This window comes from Mauremys reevesii, linkage group 5 (assembly GCF_016161935.1).
Source record: "Mauremys reevesii isolate NIE-2019 linkage group 5, ASM1616193v1, whole genome shotgun sequence".
Lineage (NCBI taxonomy): Eukaryota > Metazoa > Chordata > Testudines > Geoemydidae > Mauremys > Mauremys reevesii.
The window spans coordinates 104,501,589-104,520,194 of record NC_052627.1 but is presented as its reverse complement, the minus strand read 5'-3'; the positions used below and the strand labels follow the sequence as shown (position 1 = coordinate 104,520,194).

Here is an 18,606-nt window from a genome sequence, read left to right as displayed (position 1 = left end):
ACCTGGCAGCTGAGAGACCAGCTGGGTTTTCTTATCCTGTATCTATGACTAGTAATAAAGGTTGTGCAGGCTAAATTCTGCTCCATGTGACATCTGTGCAACTCCCCTATATTCAGTGGGGTTGTATAGATGTGATGAGCACTCACTAAAGAATTTTGATTGAGAAGGAATAGAATGCAGTTCATCCAATCTCAGCTGTGTTGATTTTGTAGGTGAAATTGGCTTCCACAGCAGTAAAAACTTGTTTGTCTGAAGTTGGAAAACAACTCTTGTGCAGAGGGATCAGCTGTGGGTGAAACTTTTCCCTGTGCTGAAGTCAAATTTCAGAGTAGGCCCACAGCGAGGTCTACTTGTGCAAAACCACCCTTTCTGTAATGTGCATGAAAAATGTCAATTTAAAAGGTAACTTTTTAAAGTATAAACAACTTGAACATGTGGATGTCGCACTCCAAGAGCAGTGATACAGACAAATCTGATAAAACCTATTAAAATACTGTTCCAGTTCAGCTGGTTCCTGTTGCAGTCTAAGGAGTTGACGTCCCCTGCATTACACCCACATTTGAGAAGCCTGTTTTGAGTGTGGATGAATGATGAGAGAGGGGAACCAAGGCGCAGCTCTTGCAGAAGAAAACCAAGGGCTAGGTGTACTCTCAGCTCTCTCCCCATCTCCAGCAAGGAGGTACTGTTTTTAAAAGATGTGCGAGAACACATTTCAAAATGGGGTCTGGGGCGCGCAGGTACAGCCGCAGCCCTCTGTGCGGGTGGGGGCGAGAGAAGGGACAGAAGTGAGGAAATTTGTCATTTAACTAGGGATGCAAATCCCAGGGGCTACCCACCTGCGGCGGGCGCTCCTCCGGCCACGGGGTGGCGCTGCAGGCGCCGCACGCGGCGCGGGGTTTGCCTGTGTTCTCTCGCCCGCAGGGATCACCGCCCCATGCCGGCGGTGTGCGCTGAGGCTGCCGGGACGGAGGCTTAGCAGCCCGCGGCGGGAGCCGCGCACCGGGCTTTGGCGGCTGACATGGAGGACGCGGCGGCCGGAACCGAGGGGAATCTGCGGGGCTCGGGGGTAGCGGTGCTGCTGGGGCAGGAGTCCGGCCCGCCCGCTCCCTGCTGCCCGCACGGTGAGTCGGGGGGTAGCGCTGCCCTGAGCCCGGCCTCTGGGAGGGGAGCAGAAGGCAGCGGGCTTGGGGGGAGCTCAGGGGACGGGAAGGGGCTGGGCAGAATGGGGGCTGGTGGGAGGGGAGGGGAGGAGGGAAGGAAAGGTGGGGCTGGGCAGAATGGGGCTGGTAGGAGGGGAGGAGGGCTGGGCAGAATGGGGGCTGGGGGAGGGAGGGGAAGGAAAGGTGGGGCTGGGCAGAATGGGGGCTGGTGGAGGGGAGCGGAGGGAAGGAAAGGTGGGGCTGGGCAGAATGGGGCTGGTGGAGGAGGGGAAGGAAAGGTGGGGCTGGGCAGAATGGGGCTGGTGGGAGGAGGAGGGAAGGAGGGGCTGGGCAGAATGGGGGCTGGGGGAGGGAGGGAAGGAAAGGTGGGGCTGGGGGAGGGAGGGGAAGGAAAGGTGGGGCTGGGCAGAATGGGGGCTGGTGGGAGAGGAGGAAGGAGGGCTGGGCAGAATGGGGGCTGGGGGAGGGGAAGGAAAGGTGGGGCTGGGCAGAATGGGGCTGGGGGAGGGAGGGAAGGAAAGGTGGGGCTGGGCAGAATGGGGCTGGGGGAGGGGAAGGAAAGGTGGGGCTGGGCAGAATGGGGCTGGGGGAGGGGAAGGAAAGGTGGGGCTGGGCAGAATGGGGCTGGGAGGGGAAGGAAAGGTGGGGCTGGGCAGAATGGGGGCTGGTGGGAGGGGAGCGGAGGGAAGGAAAGGTGGGGCTGGGCAGAATGGGGGCTGGTTGGAGGGGAGGGGAAGGAAAGGTGGGGCTGGGCAGAATGGGGGCTGGTGGGAGGAGCGGAGGGAAGGAAAGGAGGGCTGGGCAGAATGGGGCTGGTTGGAGGAAGGAAAGGAGGGGCTGGGCAGAATGGGGGCTGGTGGGCGGGGACGGAAAGGTGGGGCTGGGCAGAATGGGGGCTGGTGGGAGGGGAAGGAGGGCTGGGCAGAATGGGGGCTGGTGGGAGGAGGGGAAGGAAAGGTGGGGCTGGGCAGAATGGGGCTGGTGGAGGAGGGGAGGGGAAGGAAAGGAGGGGCTGGGCAGAATGGGGGCTGGTTGGAGGGGAAGGAAAGGAGGGGCTGGGCAGAATGGGGGCTGGTGGGAGCGGAGGGAAGGAAAGGAGGGGCTGGGCAGAATGGGGGCAGGTTGGAGGGGAAGGAAAGGAGGGGCTGGGCAGAATGGGGGCTGGTTGGAGGAAGGAAAGGAGGGGCTGGGCAGAATGGGGGCTGGTTGGAGGGGAAGGAAAGGAGGGGCTGGGCAGAATGGGGCTGGTGGGAGGGGAGGAAGGAAAGGAGGGGCTGGGCAGAATGGGGGCTGGTGGGAGGAGGGGAAGGAAAGGAGGGGCTGGGCAGAATGGGGGCTGGTTGGAGGGAGTAGAGGCCAGCGGGGATTGATGGGGAGGCAACTTGAGACGGGGAGGGGCTGGAGAGAATGGGGGCTAGTTGGAGCGGAGCAGAGGGGAGGTACGGAGGGTCGGGGAGGGATGGCCATAAATATATCTCAAATTAATTCTGTAATCCCTTATAACTAGTGTTGTAGGAAATGGAAAATTTGCATTTTTTTCTTTTAAATGTACTGATCTCAGCCCATTTCTCCGTTAGGTCCTACTCTTCTGTTTGTAAAGATTAGCCAAGGAAAAGAAGAGGGAAGAAGATTTTATGCTTGTTCAGCATGTAGAGATAGGAAAGACTGTAATTTTTTTCAATGGGAAAATGAGAAGGTAAGAAAATATTATTTAAGATATGGTAAACATTTTTTTTTCCTTTTGTGTGTATATATATTTGAACTGAAGATTTCTTTTATCTGAGAAAGTTCCAACTGTCGGACGAAGAGAATGGGTTAAATGGTGAAATAGCCCTGCAGCTCTGGGGATCCAGTTTCAAATAGGATTTGCTTTCAAAGGAAGTACAGCTGAGGTTAAATGTCACTCTATGTGAATATTACAAAACACAACACAGTTCTTTGCACCCCCTTTCCTGATTTGTATGTCTTTGCTTAGAAAATTTAAAAAGAATGTTAACTGAGGATTGATGAGCATTGGTGGAGCTCAGAGGGGATAGCTTGCAACAATATCTTCCCACTGGGCTTGATGTTATCATTTCTTCATGTTCATGAGTGTGTAACTTATCTATTTCTCTAATACTATTCTCAACATATCTGTGCATGATTCAAATTGGATCTTAAAACTCACTTCTAAGGGGATCATATTAACGCAGAAGTTTATTAATCAGGTTCTTAAGCCTTGCACCCCCTTGGTCTGCTGTTCAAACCCAGCTGTTTGGCAGTGAGGAAAAGTTGTCTAACTTGAAAACTGTGTGAGATGCCTATACACTGGATTGTGTGGAGTGAAGTGGTGTTGCCAGTGGATAAACATGTCTATACAGGAATTATACATACTTTGCAAAGCCACTACTATAGGTTCCTTGGTTCCCAATCCATTAAACTTCACTGCCTTCCATTGTGTCCTTTAAATAAACTAGTTTTGCCCTTTCTTTGTAGATGTTTTGCAGCTGCATTAAAAAAGTTAAATAAAATCTGACAAGAAGTGTGAATTTCTTACAGGAATAAAATAAATATTTTTTTAAATACTTGGGGAGGGCCAGTCATACCTTCAGGACAGCTACAAGGCCTTGATCCTCCACCTATTGATGCCAATGGCAAAATTCTCATTGTCCTCTGTGGCAGGACCAGGCTATACTCCTTACTGGGATTAAGATCTCATTTAGACTGTGGCATCCTTTAGCAGTGGATAAATCCTTCTCTCCACTGCAAAAGAACATTTTTGATTTCCCACTCCTGGTTTTATTATTATAGAAGGATGAAAAGAAGGGAATTTATCCTTTCATAGGATGTTTGAATTCTTCCACGGAATCACCTTCCCAGTATGTTGAATGTTGTCATGATCTCCGCAGGGATTGTCGGAATTTTTCTGAATAGTAGAATCTTTTGCAGGGATAGTCAGGTGCAGAAATAGAAATGTTAGGTCTTTGGGATTCCATACTTTTTTTCAACAGAGAAGTGTGAACTGTTCATATAGCATAGTTAGGTTCACACCTTTGTTTACATTTTCTATATCTGCAGGTGTCAGAAGCTAGACTTTCAGCGCGAGAAGAAGTTAATAGAAGTTGTCAACCCTCTTTGTCACACAGACAGAACATGGAAAGGTATTGTTACTATGTGCATTTTCATTACTAAATATGAGCATGTAGTTAGTTTAGGTACATCAGATGTACTGATCATCCCTCCATTATACTAATTAAAAATATGAAAAATTACAGACAAGATTTGGGAAAATAAGAACCAGTCAACTATGAAGACAAAATTACATGAAATGTTTCCTTAAATTGTCATCTCTTCACGGCAGGGACTGTATCTTTGTATGAGTGGACAGTGCCTAGCACATTTTTTGTGGGCACTAAGGTAATAAAAATAATGTAGGTCAGCAGTAGTAGGAGTTCAAATCAAGTGGTGAATGCAGTTAGAGAATAATATAAAAATGATTAAGTGAGCTGGATAGCACAGCCTAAAGGAAATGTACACTACCGAATATTTCATAAAGGTCTTGCTGTCCTCCTACTCCAGAGTTTTTAGAAGAAGTTTTTGCCCCCGGCCAAGGGTATTACTGACCATGTTGCTGCTAGAAGTCTGGAGGGGGCCCAATGTCTTCAGTTACTAAGGTCATTTGAACCTTTAGCACCAAAAGAAAAAGGCTTCTACCACTTGAGTTAAAGGAGTAGCTCTTTAGCTGGTAGCAGGAATAGGTTCTTCTCTATGTAGACCAGCCTCTGGTGAGATTTACAACACACTTAGCCCCCATGCTACACCCTTCTCTTGTCAAGTAAGGCTTTTCTCAAGCATGCTATTGAACATTTTTTTCTTAACCATTAATTGATTGAGGTGCAGTACCTTTGAAACAGTGCTATTTTATTGTTTAAACTTTTATAAAATACTTGGACTAATTTCATACTTTCATTCAATGGTTTGTTTTGTAAAATTGGTTCCTCATTTTATCTTGTATTTGAAGGTATAAGCAGTTTGGTCTATTGCCAACATCAAAAAGGAAATTTTGTCAAGAATGCCAGCAGTTGCTGTTGCCCATGGAGTGGGGAAAACACTCTGGCCATCAAGTACTTAGTGATCTCTCCATTGCCCATTTACAAAGGCCCAGTCAACTTTTGTGTCCACTGAAGAATAAGAAGACAAATGCACAGTATTTGTTTGCAGATAGAAGCTGTCAGTTTCTGCTGGACCTTATTATTGCACTAGGATTCAAAAGAGTGCTCTGTGTTGGCACACCAAGGTACGTTAGTAAGCATCAATATGTCAATAGAAATACTTGTTACTAATTTGCTTAGTCCTTTTTCGTACATGATTGAGTATCTAGTAGAAGGGTTCTCTCCCTCTGTATGTGACATTAAAAGTCCCTTCATGAGCTCTGGTTCGAAGTACTTGGTATTGCCAAAGCAGTTTATGAAGATGCAGGTAGGGAAGACCTTATAAATATTATAGTGAAGTACCAACAGTCATAATTCATTAGAAAGTAGTTTTGCTGTTTTCCATGGTAGTGGCACTGAAGTGCACTGGGTTTCCCCTTCACACAAGAAGCCTTTTTATTTAAAAAAAAAAAAAAAAAAGTGTTGAGAATTCTGATGGGCTCAACAATCTCCACTGCTTTTTAATCTCTGATATTGTGTTTCAGGTAATGGGACATTTCTTTCTAACTTTAAATATTAGTGAAATTCAAAGATTGATCAAACTGAAATCTCCCAAATTCAAGTTATTTCATCTGAAAAATAATTTTTTTTAAATCTAGTTGACTATTTTCTGAAGCACTCATGATATATGATATATGATATGATATGTAAAACTGCTTTGCTTTAATTACTTCAGGCTCCATGAGTTGATCCGATTAAAAGTGTCACGAGAACAGGAGTCCAGTGTTAAAAGCCTTCTGCTAGATATTGATTTCAGGTAGGTTTTGCTAAGTGTCTGTCTGGGAAACATACACACACTATTTTTTCTGTGCGGTTTACTTTATTTTTAATTTTTGCCATCTGTTCTTTTTTCCCCCTAGCCAGGATCCATGAAGTATACTTGTTTTCCAACTAGCTCAGTGATTGGCCAATATAAGTACTTCTGCACTCAGCCTGCCAAGATCATTTGTAATTAAGCAGTCATGGCCCTGTGCTCACAAGTTTTCCCCCTAAATCTTGTTACTAACATACAGGAATTTATTTATATGTTTTCTATTACATTGAAAACTTACTTTACAGGTATTCACAGTTTTATACAGAGGAAGACTTCTGCCACTATAATATGTTTAACCATTATTTCTTTGGTGGAGAGGTAAGGGCCAGTCAAATTCCCTGAACGTTTTCTCAAAGCTGTGTATGTTGTTCATGTAGAACTTTGTTCAAATTACTAATATGGTCCAAAATATTACAACGTGGTTACCGTAATGTAATGCCCAGCAAACTCTACTTTAGATCAAAGAATAGCAGTGTCTGTTTCTTCAGTAACTTATACCGTTATATCCAAGAATAAGTGCCTATTTTCCTTTAACTACTTTTTAGTTAGTTTTTTCTCTTTAATACAAAATAGTTTATCAGTACAAGTTATTTTCTCCAGTCTGAGAAGTGAATTCATAAAAATGGCCCCACCCTTCTCAGCAGATTACTCCCTTTGTGTCTTCAGAGTCCTATCTGCTGGCTATTGCTTTTTGCTCCAGTTAGTCTTGCAGATCCAACACCGTGAAGAGGGAACAAGCTTCCCATTTGTGAATCGCTAACCGAATGTATTATTAAAGTCCTACTGAAGACAGTGGGATTACACTGGTCCACTAAGGGCAGGATTTACTACAAATGTGCAAGATTGAAATATCTCAGCTTGACTCTCTGAAGTGAGGACAAATATGTAGTATTTACAGTTAGTAAAAACATCTTTTTACAGTTATACTGAGCACTTTTGATCTGGGAATCATTGAAAAGAAACATGCAACCCCACAATGCCATATTTATAGTCACTTTCCAGAGTACAACCATACTGTAATATAATTTACAAATTTGAGATTTTCTGACAATACCTTCATCCAAGTAATTTTACACAATAAATGTTACGGTAGCTACCAGCTTATAACAACATATCTATTGCTTTTAACGTTGACTCAAAAATAATAAATAAAACTAACATTCAGGAATGAAACTAGCTATTTGAGGTTTTAGTTCCATAATAAACTTTTCTTGCTTTCTTGGTTCAAATCCAATCCTTTATCAATCTAATAAAGTATTACTGTATCTCACACTTTTTTTTTTAAAGTATTAGGGACAGTTACACCTCATTGTAGTTTAATTTTTTTTAACTTATGGGAAGTCTCAAATGATTGGCACTATAGAAATGTATAGATAATAGTATAATAAATCATTTGAAGCTATAAAACCACTGCACTTTTTTAGACATGGTTCATAGGGGAAGGAACAGTACTTGTACATGATTGTTTAGGATGTTAGCCTTGCACATTGTTAGGGATTTTAAGGGGTCCCACTTGCCCCAGACTGTGTCCCGCTTGCCCCAAGTTGAATTAGCTGAGCATAATTAACATTAGGCCATTATAGGTCAGCTTGATATTAAGACATAGGATAGCTGGTATGGCATAATCGAAAGGCCAACAGGAGAAAGGGGAACCAACGCCTACTGATAATTGTGAAACATGGCCTAGTATAACAGCATATTAGCAATGGAAAATTAATAAAGAGTTTTGTACAATGTAGCCGCACGTAGGTGGGCGCACATGTAGTTGGGAGGGGGCTTGCTGTGCAACTCTATTGGAAGCAGTTGTATTGGGCAATTTGGTAAACAATAAGGCGTTATTAACAATTAAGATCCAGACCCCCACCCATAGGGTCAGAAGCAAACTGCATCCTAACCCCTGCCTTTCAGGCCCAGGCCTGTTAGCAAAACCCAATTGCTATATAGAACAAAGGTTAACTTCTGCAATTCTTGTCTGTCTATATCAGGGGCACGAGGGGGGCGGGGGGTGATGAAGAAACCAGAGAAAGGGGAACTGAGGGAAGCTCAGCTAGAATGCTGAGCCTTATCCAATGCAACCGCAAAGGAGGGGTCTTACAGGCAGACAGACTACCAACGAAAACTGTCAAAGAACAATAACAGGAAAAACAAAATAAGGAAATCTAAGTACGTGTTAATTTGCGGTTTTAACCTTTATAAGCTTGGTAAAATTTGTAACAGGCAGAGGGAAGCTTAACCCTCTCCCTGCATGCATGCTTGTAATAATAAAGGTGCCTCAGTGTGTCTGACCCAAAATCAACGGTGTGGTCAATTTTTCCACGACAACATCTAGATTAGTATTCTACTATCAGTGGAAATCCAGCTTTAGAATGGAATATTGGTTTCTGAAAGTAATAGATTTAGTAATGATATGGAATGAACTGGTGACTTTATCCTAATTTCTAGGGGGGTGGCTATTTACCATCTGCATTCATAATTTGCACTAATTGCCAGCCAAGGGAAAAGAGCAAATATTGAATGAACATTGAGACTGAGAGGCTACTCTCAATCCTAGCGGCCTCCATCCCTCCAGGTCAAGGTTAGGTCCCAATAAGAAGGGCACTGTTAGGAAGCTCGAACTGTTGCTGTCCTTACTATATCTAGCCTATGAAAAATAAAGGACTCAGTGTTCTCAATCTAACAATTTTCACAAACACTAAATTCACTAAAAAATTAAAGGGCAATACACATTTTCAGACTTCTAAAAGGAAACTACAAATGTATAAAAAAACAAATATTTTTAATAATGTCTGATGCTGTCCTTAAACTTTTTGAGCTCTTTTTCTGGAAAGTAACCTATATCTCCTGCAGGCTGCACATGAAATCTGTAGAAAATTCTTGCATCAAGAGAAAGGTGAAGGAGTCATATTGGTGACTGATCCCCCATTCGGAGGTTTGGTGGAGCCCTTGGCTTTTAGTTTCAAAAAGCTGATTGCAACATGGAGAGAGACACAAGAGGAAGGTATTTGTTACAAGCAAATAAGATGAGTTAATAACGTCATCACCCCGTAATAATAAACTACTGTTTAAAACAGTACCTAACTCTTGAGTTGATGCACACAGATTTTCATTCTAGTTTCTAAAGATGTAAGACCAATATGCTAAATTAAATGTATGTTTTAACTAATGGTTGAGGTGCTCTTTCAAAAATATGACTATATCCTGACATTGAAACAAATCACTTTCTTTATACAAAGGTTCTTTTTTTTTTAAATTTCTTCTATATTTGATTTGTGGATAAGACATTAAACAAATGTCACTTTCACCTGTCCTTGGTTGTTGTCTAGGTGGAAGCTAACTACCCAGGTAAATTTACTGCTAGTAGCTGGAAAGAACCTTAGTGTCTGGCTAACATTCTGCCCTCTTAATGGAATTGGTTCCATGTGAGCTATTGTCTCACACATCATTGCATTGAGTGCATAAATATTAGTAAATTTTCATGCAGTTCATTCTGCTTTCCTTATTTAACAAAAAATATATCTGAATCTTTTTATTATTAGATCACAGCAAAGAGTTGCCCATTTTTTGGATATTTCCATACTTCTTTGAGTCTCGCATTCTTGAATTTTTCCCAAGCTTCAGTATGATGGATTACCAGGTATGACCAAATCTAATTAATGCTCTTAATTTGCACAACACATACAAGAAATTAAAATGAACTGGATTGTGGATTATCAGAATACTTTTGTGCAAAAAGCAATTTGTCTTCAACTTCATGCTTTATTGTGCAGCAGAGCAAACACCACAGCATCCGTCAAGTTATTTCTGTACCTGATACATGTATGCCACATTTATATTGGTGATCTCTCAGATAAACTGTGGAGCAGTGTGATGCCTTTATCAAGCTCCTTTGACACTTCAGCTGCCCTGCTATCCACTAATCCTACTCACTTGAGATGCTTTTAATATAACAAAGCTTTGGGCTTGCCCACATGGGGTCATTCAGGAAAGTTAATCATTAACTAAGGGTTTGTCTATATTTAAAATGCTACAGCAGCACCATTGCAGCGCTTCAGCGTAGATGCTTATTACAGTGACGGGAGAGGTTCTTCTGTCTCTGTAGTTAATCCACCTCCCCAAGAAATGTTAGCTAGGTCAACAGAACAATTCTTCCATCAACCTAGCTATATCTCTCAAAGGTGGATTTTTCAGATCCTTGAGCAATGTAAGTTTTCAGTGTAGAACATCCCTAAGGTCTGAATTTAAAGTGGATTAGTTAAACTGCATTAAACCTCTGTGTGGACATTCTCATTTAGAATTAAAGTGGCCTTAATTCGGTTTAACTTAATTCATTTCCAAAGTGAATATGGCTTTTTAAATTCTGAATGAGTGTGTCCGCGCAGGGATTTAATGCAGTTTAGCTACTCCATTTTAAATTCCCACCTTTAGTTAATTTGGATTAATTTTTCTATGGTCTACACTATAGACCTCTATCAGTATAACTGTGTCACGTGGGGGGGGGGGTGAAAAATCCACACTCTTGAGCAGCATAGTTATACCAAGCTAACACCCCCCACCCCACCCCTGTATAGACAGTGATGTGTCAGTGGGAGAGCTTTTTCCACTGACACAGCTATTGCTTCTCGGGGAGGTAGATTAACTGTGCTTATTGGAGAGCTCTCTCCCATTGACATAGTGTCTTCATTAAAGTACTACAGTGGCGCAGCTCCATCAGTGCAGAACCCCTCTCACAACCCCTCAGGGATAGAAATGGAATCTGTATACCATTGGAAACATTCTTTCGCAAATGCTTGTTCTAAGTGTCAGGGATAAAGCAGTGAAATGGTTTTGGCTCCATGAGTGGATACATGTAATTCGTGAAGTTGTTTGCTTGTTGTACTATATCAAAGGATTTGTATCTATGAGGTCATTTGTGTTGTATGGATGTCTGTTAGAAGTATATTAAAACATCTTTCCATGTGAAACAAATGTTTTTATGTTTTGTACTAAAATTGGTGAACTTTTTTTATATCATTGTGTAAAATGACTTAGGTGTCCTAACAATATTACATATCATCTGAGTACATCACACTATTGATACATAAAATTACAGCTAGGAAGGTAGAACTCGCCTTACTTATTGAATTAAGCCAGTTTCCTAGTAACAAGGGTTGGTGTTTGCTTCTGCACTGAGTTATGACATGGTGGTTTGGGGAATACTTATTTAAATGAACCATGCAGCACATTTTTAAGATAGAAAAATTAATTCTGAGCTTGATCTCTTATGAAAGTCTGATACATGATTGCAGTCTATTATTGTGAAATTGTGACGCTGACTGCCGAGAGCCCAAGACAAGCAATAGTAAACTAGTTTCCAACCTGTCTTAACTTCAGTTCAATGGCCTGAGGAAAGAAGTGACTATTTTTAAACATTGATATGTATATATTGGAAACAGGTTTACATTTTTGGCTCTGTAATTTTGGTAGTGTCCAAGGTGACAGTTTCTATAGCAAGGTACCAGTTTCCAGCACTAGGCTCAGAAATAGTAATTGTAATTAAACTTTTTTATGTGGGGTGAGAAATGCTTCTTAGCCTGTGAACTTTCATACTGCCAGGCTGAACAAACTGGATGCCGTTTTCCTTTAAGTAATGGATTATTTTAACAAAGGGGAGATAGCGCTCTCCTCCACAGCATCTGTAAAATAACCTTAGATCTGCAGTGCAAAAGTGTAATAAAAAGGGAAGATGCACTAGTTTAAGTGGCAGGAACCCACAGTCACCCCCAGTAGTATAATCACACTAATTAATAATGATGACCTAATATCTACTCTAGAGTTTATAATCTTATTTTGTTTGCACCGGGGATGGAGTCTAACTCACAGAAACATGAACTTCTTGGAGGGTGTAGAAAGGGAATAAACATGCTAAGTGCCATTGTCACTTTTTAGCATAGTACTTGGTAGGAAGCTTAAAGATATTTTTAATGAATGTGTTCTTCCTGTGCCTTCATTTTCTAGGTAGACTATGATAATCATGCGCTTTATAAACATGGAAAGACAGGCCGTAAACAATCCCCTGTTCGTATTTTCACCAACATTTCCCCAACTATGATAGTACTTCCTGTGGAAGAGGGTTACAGGTAAGGTATAAAAAGATATGCTTACAGTATATGCTCAAGTGACTCCAGCCAATATTTAAAAAAAAAAAAGAAAAAAAACTAAATGATTATTCCATAGCTGGATAGTGAGATTTTAGATTTACCAAACTAAATTTGCATTCCTAATGCAACTTTTTGTTGAATTGATCCATCGATAAGGTCTTTGAGCAAACAGCAGACCAATGCTTTTGTAACTGCTTTTTTCAGGTTTTGCTCTGTGTGTCAGCGATATGTTAGTTCAGGGAACCAGCACTGTGAGATCTGCAATTCATGTACATCAAAAGTAAGTCCCTCTTTCTGGAAAGGAATTTTAGCAATTGTAAAGTGATGTATTTGCATATTTTTTTATCTCATAATAAACCTGTTCTCATATTGACAGTATATCTTTTGTGGCATGGGAGGCTTTCTATTGATTTGGGCTATGGATCAGGTCCTGTGGGATTTTCTGTCTCCATTTCCTGATTGATTTGGGTTGGAAGAAGGACACCAGAAGTTTACACGTTTGCCCTTCACCGTCATGACGCCATCCATCAAAAGCATGCTGCCATGTACCATTTTTCCTATATTTGGAAAGGTGGAACAATATGCTGCCCTTTAAGGCACATCAGTACTGCTAGCAGCTGCCAAAGGATGCTCAGGATCTGTCTTTTCAGGGTATCTGTGTATGCCACCTATGTGTACACACGCCATATTTTTAAAATATTTCAGTGATGTATGCCAGGAAGACTAGGAGTATAGTACAGTTTAAAATTATAGTACATATTTCATTAGTAACATTTGAAAATATTTTTGTTTAAAATTAACAAATTACTTACAAAATCTTTTTTGTAGGATGGAAGGCGATGGAATCATTGCTTTCTTTGCAAAAAATGTGTAAAGCCCTGTAAGTACAGAAAACATTTTTCTAAGTAATACAAGCACACTTAAATAATAAGTTATAGTCCAAAGAAGTCAAAACAAAAACTAGAAATGAAAATAATAAACTATAAAAGACCTAATGATTCAGTGCAAAATTACCAAACAAAAAAAAAAGTCCATAGACAGCCCCCAAAATTCAACTTGTCTGGGTGGATTTCAGCTGTGCGAAAACATCTTTTTTTTGTTGAATCAAGGCACAGTAAATTCCTTCTGTATTAGTTATGGAAGAATTTAAATAGTCTGTTTATTGTAGAATCATGAAGAAATTCTTATATAGCTTTCTCAGCTGAATTCTATAAACATATATAGATGGTTCTTAAAACACCTGACAGGGAGTGGGGACTAAGTTATCATTTCAGATAGATGAAAGCAACTCTCATTTGGGGCTGTCTGTGTGTACATAGGAATAGTTTATCAATTTAGAGCCAAAGCTTCTTGGTTACTTTAACTACTATTTCATATTTCCAAGATTAAGACAGTCATCCCTGTGATGAGCTTAGTGTAGTACAATATAGTACTACTATATCAGAACAGTTTTAGCAATTCATTGTATTTACTAAAAGAAAAGCAATGAATTAATGGGCAAGTCCCGGGTTCCTTTTTTCTTTTTTCCCAGCACATTTAGTGAAAACAAAAAAATGGCTGGTGAAATAGAAACTAAATGTAAACCTTAAAATACCCTTTTTAATTACAAGAAATTAACTTCTTGATGATGTTAGAATCATATTTCAGTTTTAATATATGTTTGTGAGTTTTGTAATATATAAGCTTGTGAGTTTTCAAAATCATAAATCCCTGTTTACTTATTTTTCAGCTTGGATTCACTGCAACACTTGCAATCGCTGTGCTCTTCGAGGTCACGCTTGTGAGAGTGCTAAAGCTGGCTGCTTTATTTGTGGTGGAGCAGGTCACAAACGCAGCACCTGTCCTAATCTTTCTGTGACTGAAAGAGCTGGCAAGTAAGTTTGACACTGCACCTCTCAATTGTGGGACATAACTATTATTTCTTGAAAATGATTTGATAGAAGTAGGGAAACAGTTGTTCAGTAACCTCAAATTGTCTGTGATCGTGAATAAATTGAAGAAGTTTTGAGGGTTTTTTCATTTCACATGCTGTTTGCTGCTTGCAGCCTTTGTGATTTTGGCCAAGTCATTTAATCTCTGTCTCAGCCTTGTCTATAAAAAGAAGATACTACTACTTCAAGTGTTTATCCGCATGGATTGCTTCATGTATGTGGGATCATATTTTGGCCAACAGTGTCCATTGGGACTGCATGTGCGCCCTGTTGTTGAACCCCTCACTCAATCTAACTGACCTTTTGAGACATAGACTCTGCCTATTTTGATCACGTGCTGGGTCTTAAAGAAGCTTAGGAGACCCATGACTGTGGCATAATGTCTTGGGTACCAGACCACTGGCTGAGTCAGACTTGGCTGTCTACACTTCGAGCCGAGGGTATAATTCCCAGCTCAAGGAGACATACTTGCACTAACACCGATTGAGCTAGTGCACCATTGGAGATGTGAGGCAAGTACTTGGCACGGCTAGCTGCTCACAATGCCACAGCATCATTTTATTTTTCATGTGCTAATGTGATCAGAGTTAGCATATGTCTCCTCAAGCTGGGACTCGCACCCCCAGCTAAAGTGTAGATGTGACCTTTGAAGAGACGGGAGCTTCTTTCTAGAGAGTTTCAAAGTCTCTCACATGGAGCACTCTAACAAAAACAATTTTAAATAGATGTGTCTGGCCTTTTGTGGGTGTGTGTTGAAAAAAGATCTGCATATTGAGCATATTCCAGGCACATACCCCTCTCTAAGGTAATAAGGGCACTTTAATATGTCCATCATTGAAGGGCCTCACAGACCAGAAAAGTTTCTAAGTCTGGAAACTTAGACTCAATCATAGTCACTGCTGTAGCACCAAAGTAACTACTAAAAAAGTGGGGAAAGATTTTAATTTGCCAACAAGCTTAACTAGCTACTAAATAACGTAACACTAAGTAGAGCTAACACTAAACAATAAGAGAAGATACAGCAGTGGTTCTCAAACTTTTGTACTGGTGACCCCTTTCACATAGCAAGCCTCTGAATGCAACTCCCTCCCCTCCTTATAAATTAAAAAACACTGTTTTGTGTATTTAACACCATTATAAATGCTGGAGGCAAAGCAGGGTTTGGGGTGGAGGCTGACACCTTGCAACCCCCCCATGTAATAACCTCATGACCCCCTGAGGGGTCACGACCCCCATTTTGAGAACCTCTGAGATAAAGCTACAGGGATACTTGTGTTCCATCTTACTGTCATGGGTGGTAAGAAGGAACTGAGTAGCAGTTGGGACTGTGCTGCTTTTATGTACTTAGGTGAGGGACTCTAACTGGATGGCTCCATGGTCACCAGTTGGCCAAAAGAATATGATTTGTGTACATGGGGTTCATATTCACCTAGAGATGTTTTGGCCACATGGGTCCTGCTCTCAGAATCACAGTTATTGTAAGGTTTTAGTTTTTTGAGGTTAAATCCATTATTTTTTGTCCTAAGCAGAAGAACCCAGATGACCATAATAAGATCATGCAGTTACTCAAGTTCAGTAAGGCATGTTAGTGGGTGATGTAGTGTTTTAACCTTTCCTTTTTATAGGTGAGATGGCAGAAATTGTGGTTCTATGAGTAGAAGCCTCTGTATATACAGCCCAAAAACTATATTAGCATTTTGTGTCCATATCACATCAGCTCAGGTGTAATTTGCTGTCTGTCATCGATGCAAGACTTAGCCTAGCATTTCTATTTTCCAATAATTCTAATTATGGAATAATATATAGACAAAATGTAGGGAAATCTTCATTCATAATTTTTTCCTCAAATATTTTTCCTCAAAGAAGTAAAATCTACATTAAAATAAGTCTGACCTTGCTTTTCTATGAAACTTTGCATGTCTGCAGGCTTTGGTAAGATCAAAGACATGTATCTTACTAGAATACTGTAGTTCTTACAGACTATTGGTTTTTATTATTCTCCACATATTTCTAGTGCATTGAATTGTTGGATTAACATGGGCTTCCTTTGCTAGTTAATGTAAACACCTGCAAATGTATGTAATTGTTAGTACAAAGATTGTGTAGTTTTTAGTTGATAGCATGTTGCATGCCCATGACAGATGGAAAAGAATCCCACTTGATAATTATTTAGATTTTAATTCCTGTATTCTATACAGATTCTTATGTTTGTTAAACTTTGTGCAATTTCTTCAATAGTAAAGTGAGCAGAGCAGTTCAGTATTGAACATGCAATGTCAACAATTGGCATGTTTTATATTTGATCTGTGATCATATATATACTTTTAAAAGTTTATAATCATTTGGGTCTAAAATTATAATACTGAGTAAAGATTGTGTGTGTGTAGATATATATAAATATACTTATCACTGGGGAGGTGAATTAGAATCTCAAATCCAATTTCAAAGAAAATTTTCCTTTAATAGCTGTTTTTGTGATCACACTTCTGAGTTTTTGCTCATGAACAGCCCAGAACTTGTTTTTATGTATTTGTTTACTACCCTGTACAATTCAGTGTACTTTGATAGCATATAGTAATGGGTTTGTCTGCCTCTTTGTTTCCCAGAGCTGACAGAAATCAGAAGCTAAAGAAGAACAAGAAGATAAAAATGGATACAGTTAAAAGACCATATGTGAAGCATGCTACATTTGCAAGGAAAAAAATCAAGAACAAGAAAAAGAAAAACGCTCTTGCCTGTTAATCTCCAGTTACCTAAAACTGTGAATGATTTTACAGCCAACTTTTGCTTTTCTGTAAATGTTTATTAATATGAACTTTCAGATAAAATCTGGTTGAATTAAAAATTTCTACGTGTAATTAGCAGTAGGACAAAACTGCTATACAAGCTGCTCTTTCAATTTGTGAACGTTTTCAAATGGGAAATAAAAATCAGTGTATATACACTGTAAAACATGGCTGTGCTAAAATAAAAAGTGGAATAATATTATACAGGACTATTAAGTTAAAGGGACAGGGATTTTAATAGCTTTCAGTTAACTTGGTATTGACCTTATAAAACAAGACATAATTTTTGTCCTTTTTTCAAATATTTCCACCCAACTCTTACACTCTCTCAGCACCATGTACTGGGGCCATCTGTCTAACAGCCTTTTGTTATTTATCTAGTGGTATGTTGATTGTATCTCTGCAGTAATGGAGACCGGTGCTTTATAATTTCTAGATAAGTAGATATATGTAGTTTTTAAATTTTAGCCACAGTGGGAACATTGTAAACAACAGAAATACAGAGGCTGTTACTCTCCAGCTATTACAATATTTTTAAGATTTTAGTGATAAACTTAACAATAGAATTATAGATTCTATGGTCAGGGATCATTGTGATCTTCTAGCCTGACCTCTATAGCACAGGCTATAGAACGTCCTTAAAATAATTCCTAGACAAGTGCCCCTTGTTATAATATTTTTAAATGAGGGATTTTTTAAATAAATAAACTTAAATGTGTAACCTCTTTTACTAGCGGCAATGAGTCTCCAGTTCAAGGAAACTCATACAAATTATTCTTGATGCTGTGCTAGACATGAATATAACAAATTCAGAGGAAAATGAAATGAGCAATGCAATGGAAAATAAACTCTTTTTATAACTGTACTTATTTGATTCAAGTAATTGATTTTCTACTTAGTATTAAATATCAAAGACGTCATTGACAATTTTTTCACTGTCTGTCTTCTCCCATCTGCCAATACACAATTTCATTGTGCTAAGGTGTGCAAAACAAAATCTTCCACAGGGATAATTTGTCAGGTTTATGAAATCTTGCAACAGAAGTTTCTCTGCTAATTTCAGAACCTGGTCATCTTGCTCTGTTTCTTGGACACGATGATTGAAACAGATGTAAGAGGGATATAGAAAACACAGTCCTGATTTGTGTGACTTTTTAAGGCTCACCAAATTTCATAATATTTATGCTCAATTTATAGTTTTAAAAGATGTTCTCTAATTGCTATTACTGCAAACTCCGTTAGGAATCTAAAAGTTAAGCTCTGTGTTTTTTCTCAGCTGCACATAACCAGTATTAAAGATCTGCAATTATAATACATCTATCGATATCTTTCCTGAAAAGTGGTGCCCAGAACTGAACACAGTTCTCCAGTTGAGGCCTAATCAGCACGAAGTAGAGTGGCAGAATTATTTCTCGTGTCTTGCTGACAACACTCCTGCTAAAACATCCCAGAATTATTTTAGCCTTTTTTTGTGGCAACAGTGTCACACTGTTAACTCGTACTTAGCTTGTGATCCACTCTGAGCCCCAAATCCCTTTCTGCAGTACTTCTTCCTAGGTAGTCATTTCCCATTTTGTATGTGTGCAAT

General features: G+C 40.1%; 1 protein-coding gene across 2 annotated transcripts; it reads left to right on the top strand.

Annotated features, from left to right (window-relative positions):
- Positions 1 to 279: 279 nt before the first annotated feature.
- On the top strand, positions 280 to 17,883 carry ZCCHC4 (zinc finger CCHC-type containing 4). Of its 2 annotated transcripts, XM_039542515.1 has the most exons (14): positions 281 to 402; positions 503 to 1,121; positions 2,738 to 2,856; positions 4,218 to 4,300; positions 5,161 to 5,436; positions 6,027 to 6,107; positions 6,410 to 6,482; positions 9,012 to 9,162; positions 9,701 to 9,798; positions 12,159 to 12,280; positions 12,506 to 12,581; positions 13,130 to 13,181; positions 14,031 to 14,175; positions 16,839 to 17,883. In XM_039542515.1, exons 2-14 carry the CDS (start codon positions 1,019 to 1,021, stop codon positions 16,972 to 16,974), a joined length of 1,515 nt encoding a protein of 504 aa, XP_039398449.1. In that variant the 5' UTR covers positions 281 to 402; positions 503 to 1,018; the 3' UTR covers positions 16,975 to 17,883. The 2 variants fall into 2 exon arrangements, with proteins under 2 accessions (XP_039398451.1, XP_039398449.1); XM_039542517.1 differs by lacking the exon at positions 6,410 to 6,482 and having other exon boundaries at positions 280 to 402; positions 9,032 to 9,162.
- Positions 17,884 to 18,606: the final 723 nt, after the last annotated feature.

Bases quoted from the DNA above. Each gene is read 5' to 3' on its own strand.
- ZCCHC4 (XM_039542515.1), top strand. From the start codon at position 1,019: ATGGAGGACGCGGCGGCCGGAACCGAGGGGAATCTGCGGGGCTCGGGG. The intron at 6,483-9,011 runs GTAAGGGCCAGT...TATCTCCTGCAG, and splicing joins ATTATTTCTTTGGTGGAGAG to GCTGCACATGAAATCTGTAG. The intron at 13,182-14,030 runs GTAAGTACAGAA...CTTATTTTTCAG, and splicing joins CAAAAAATGTGTAAAGCCCT to CTTGGATTCACTGCAACACT.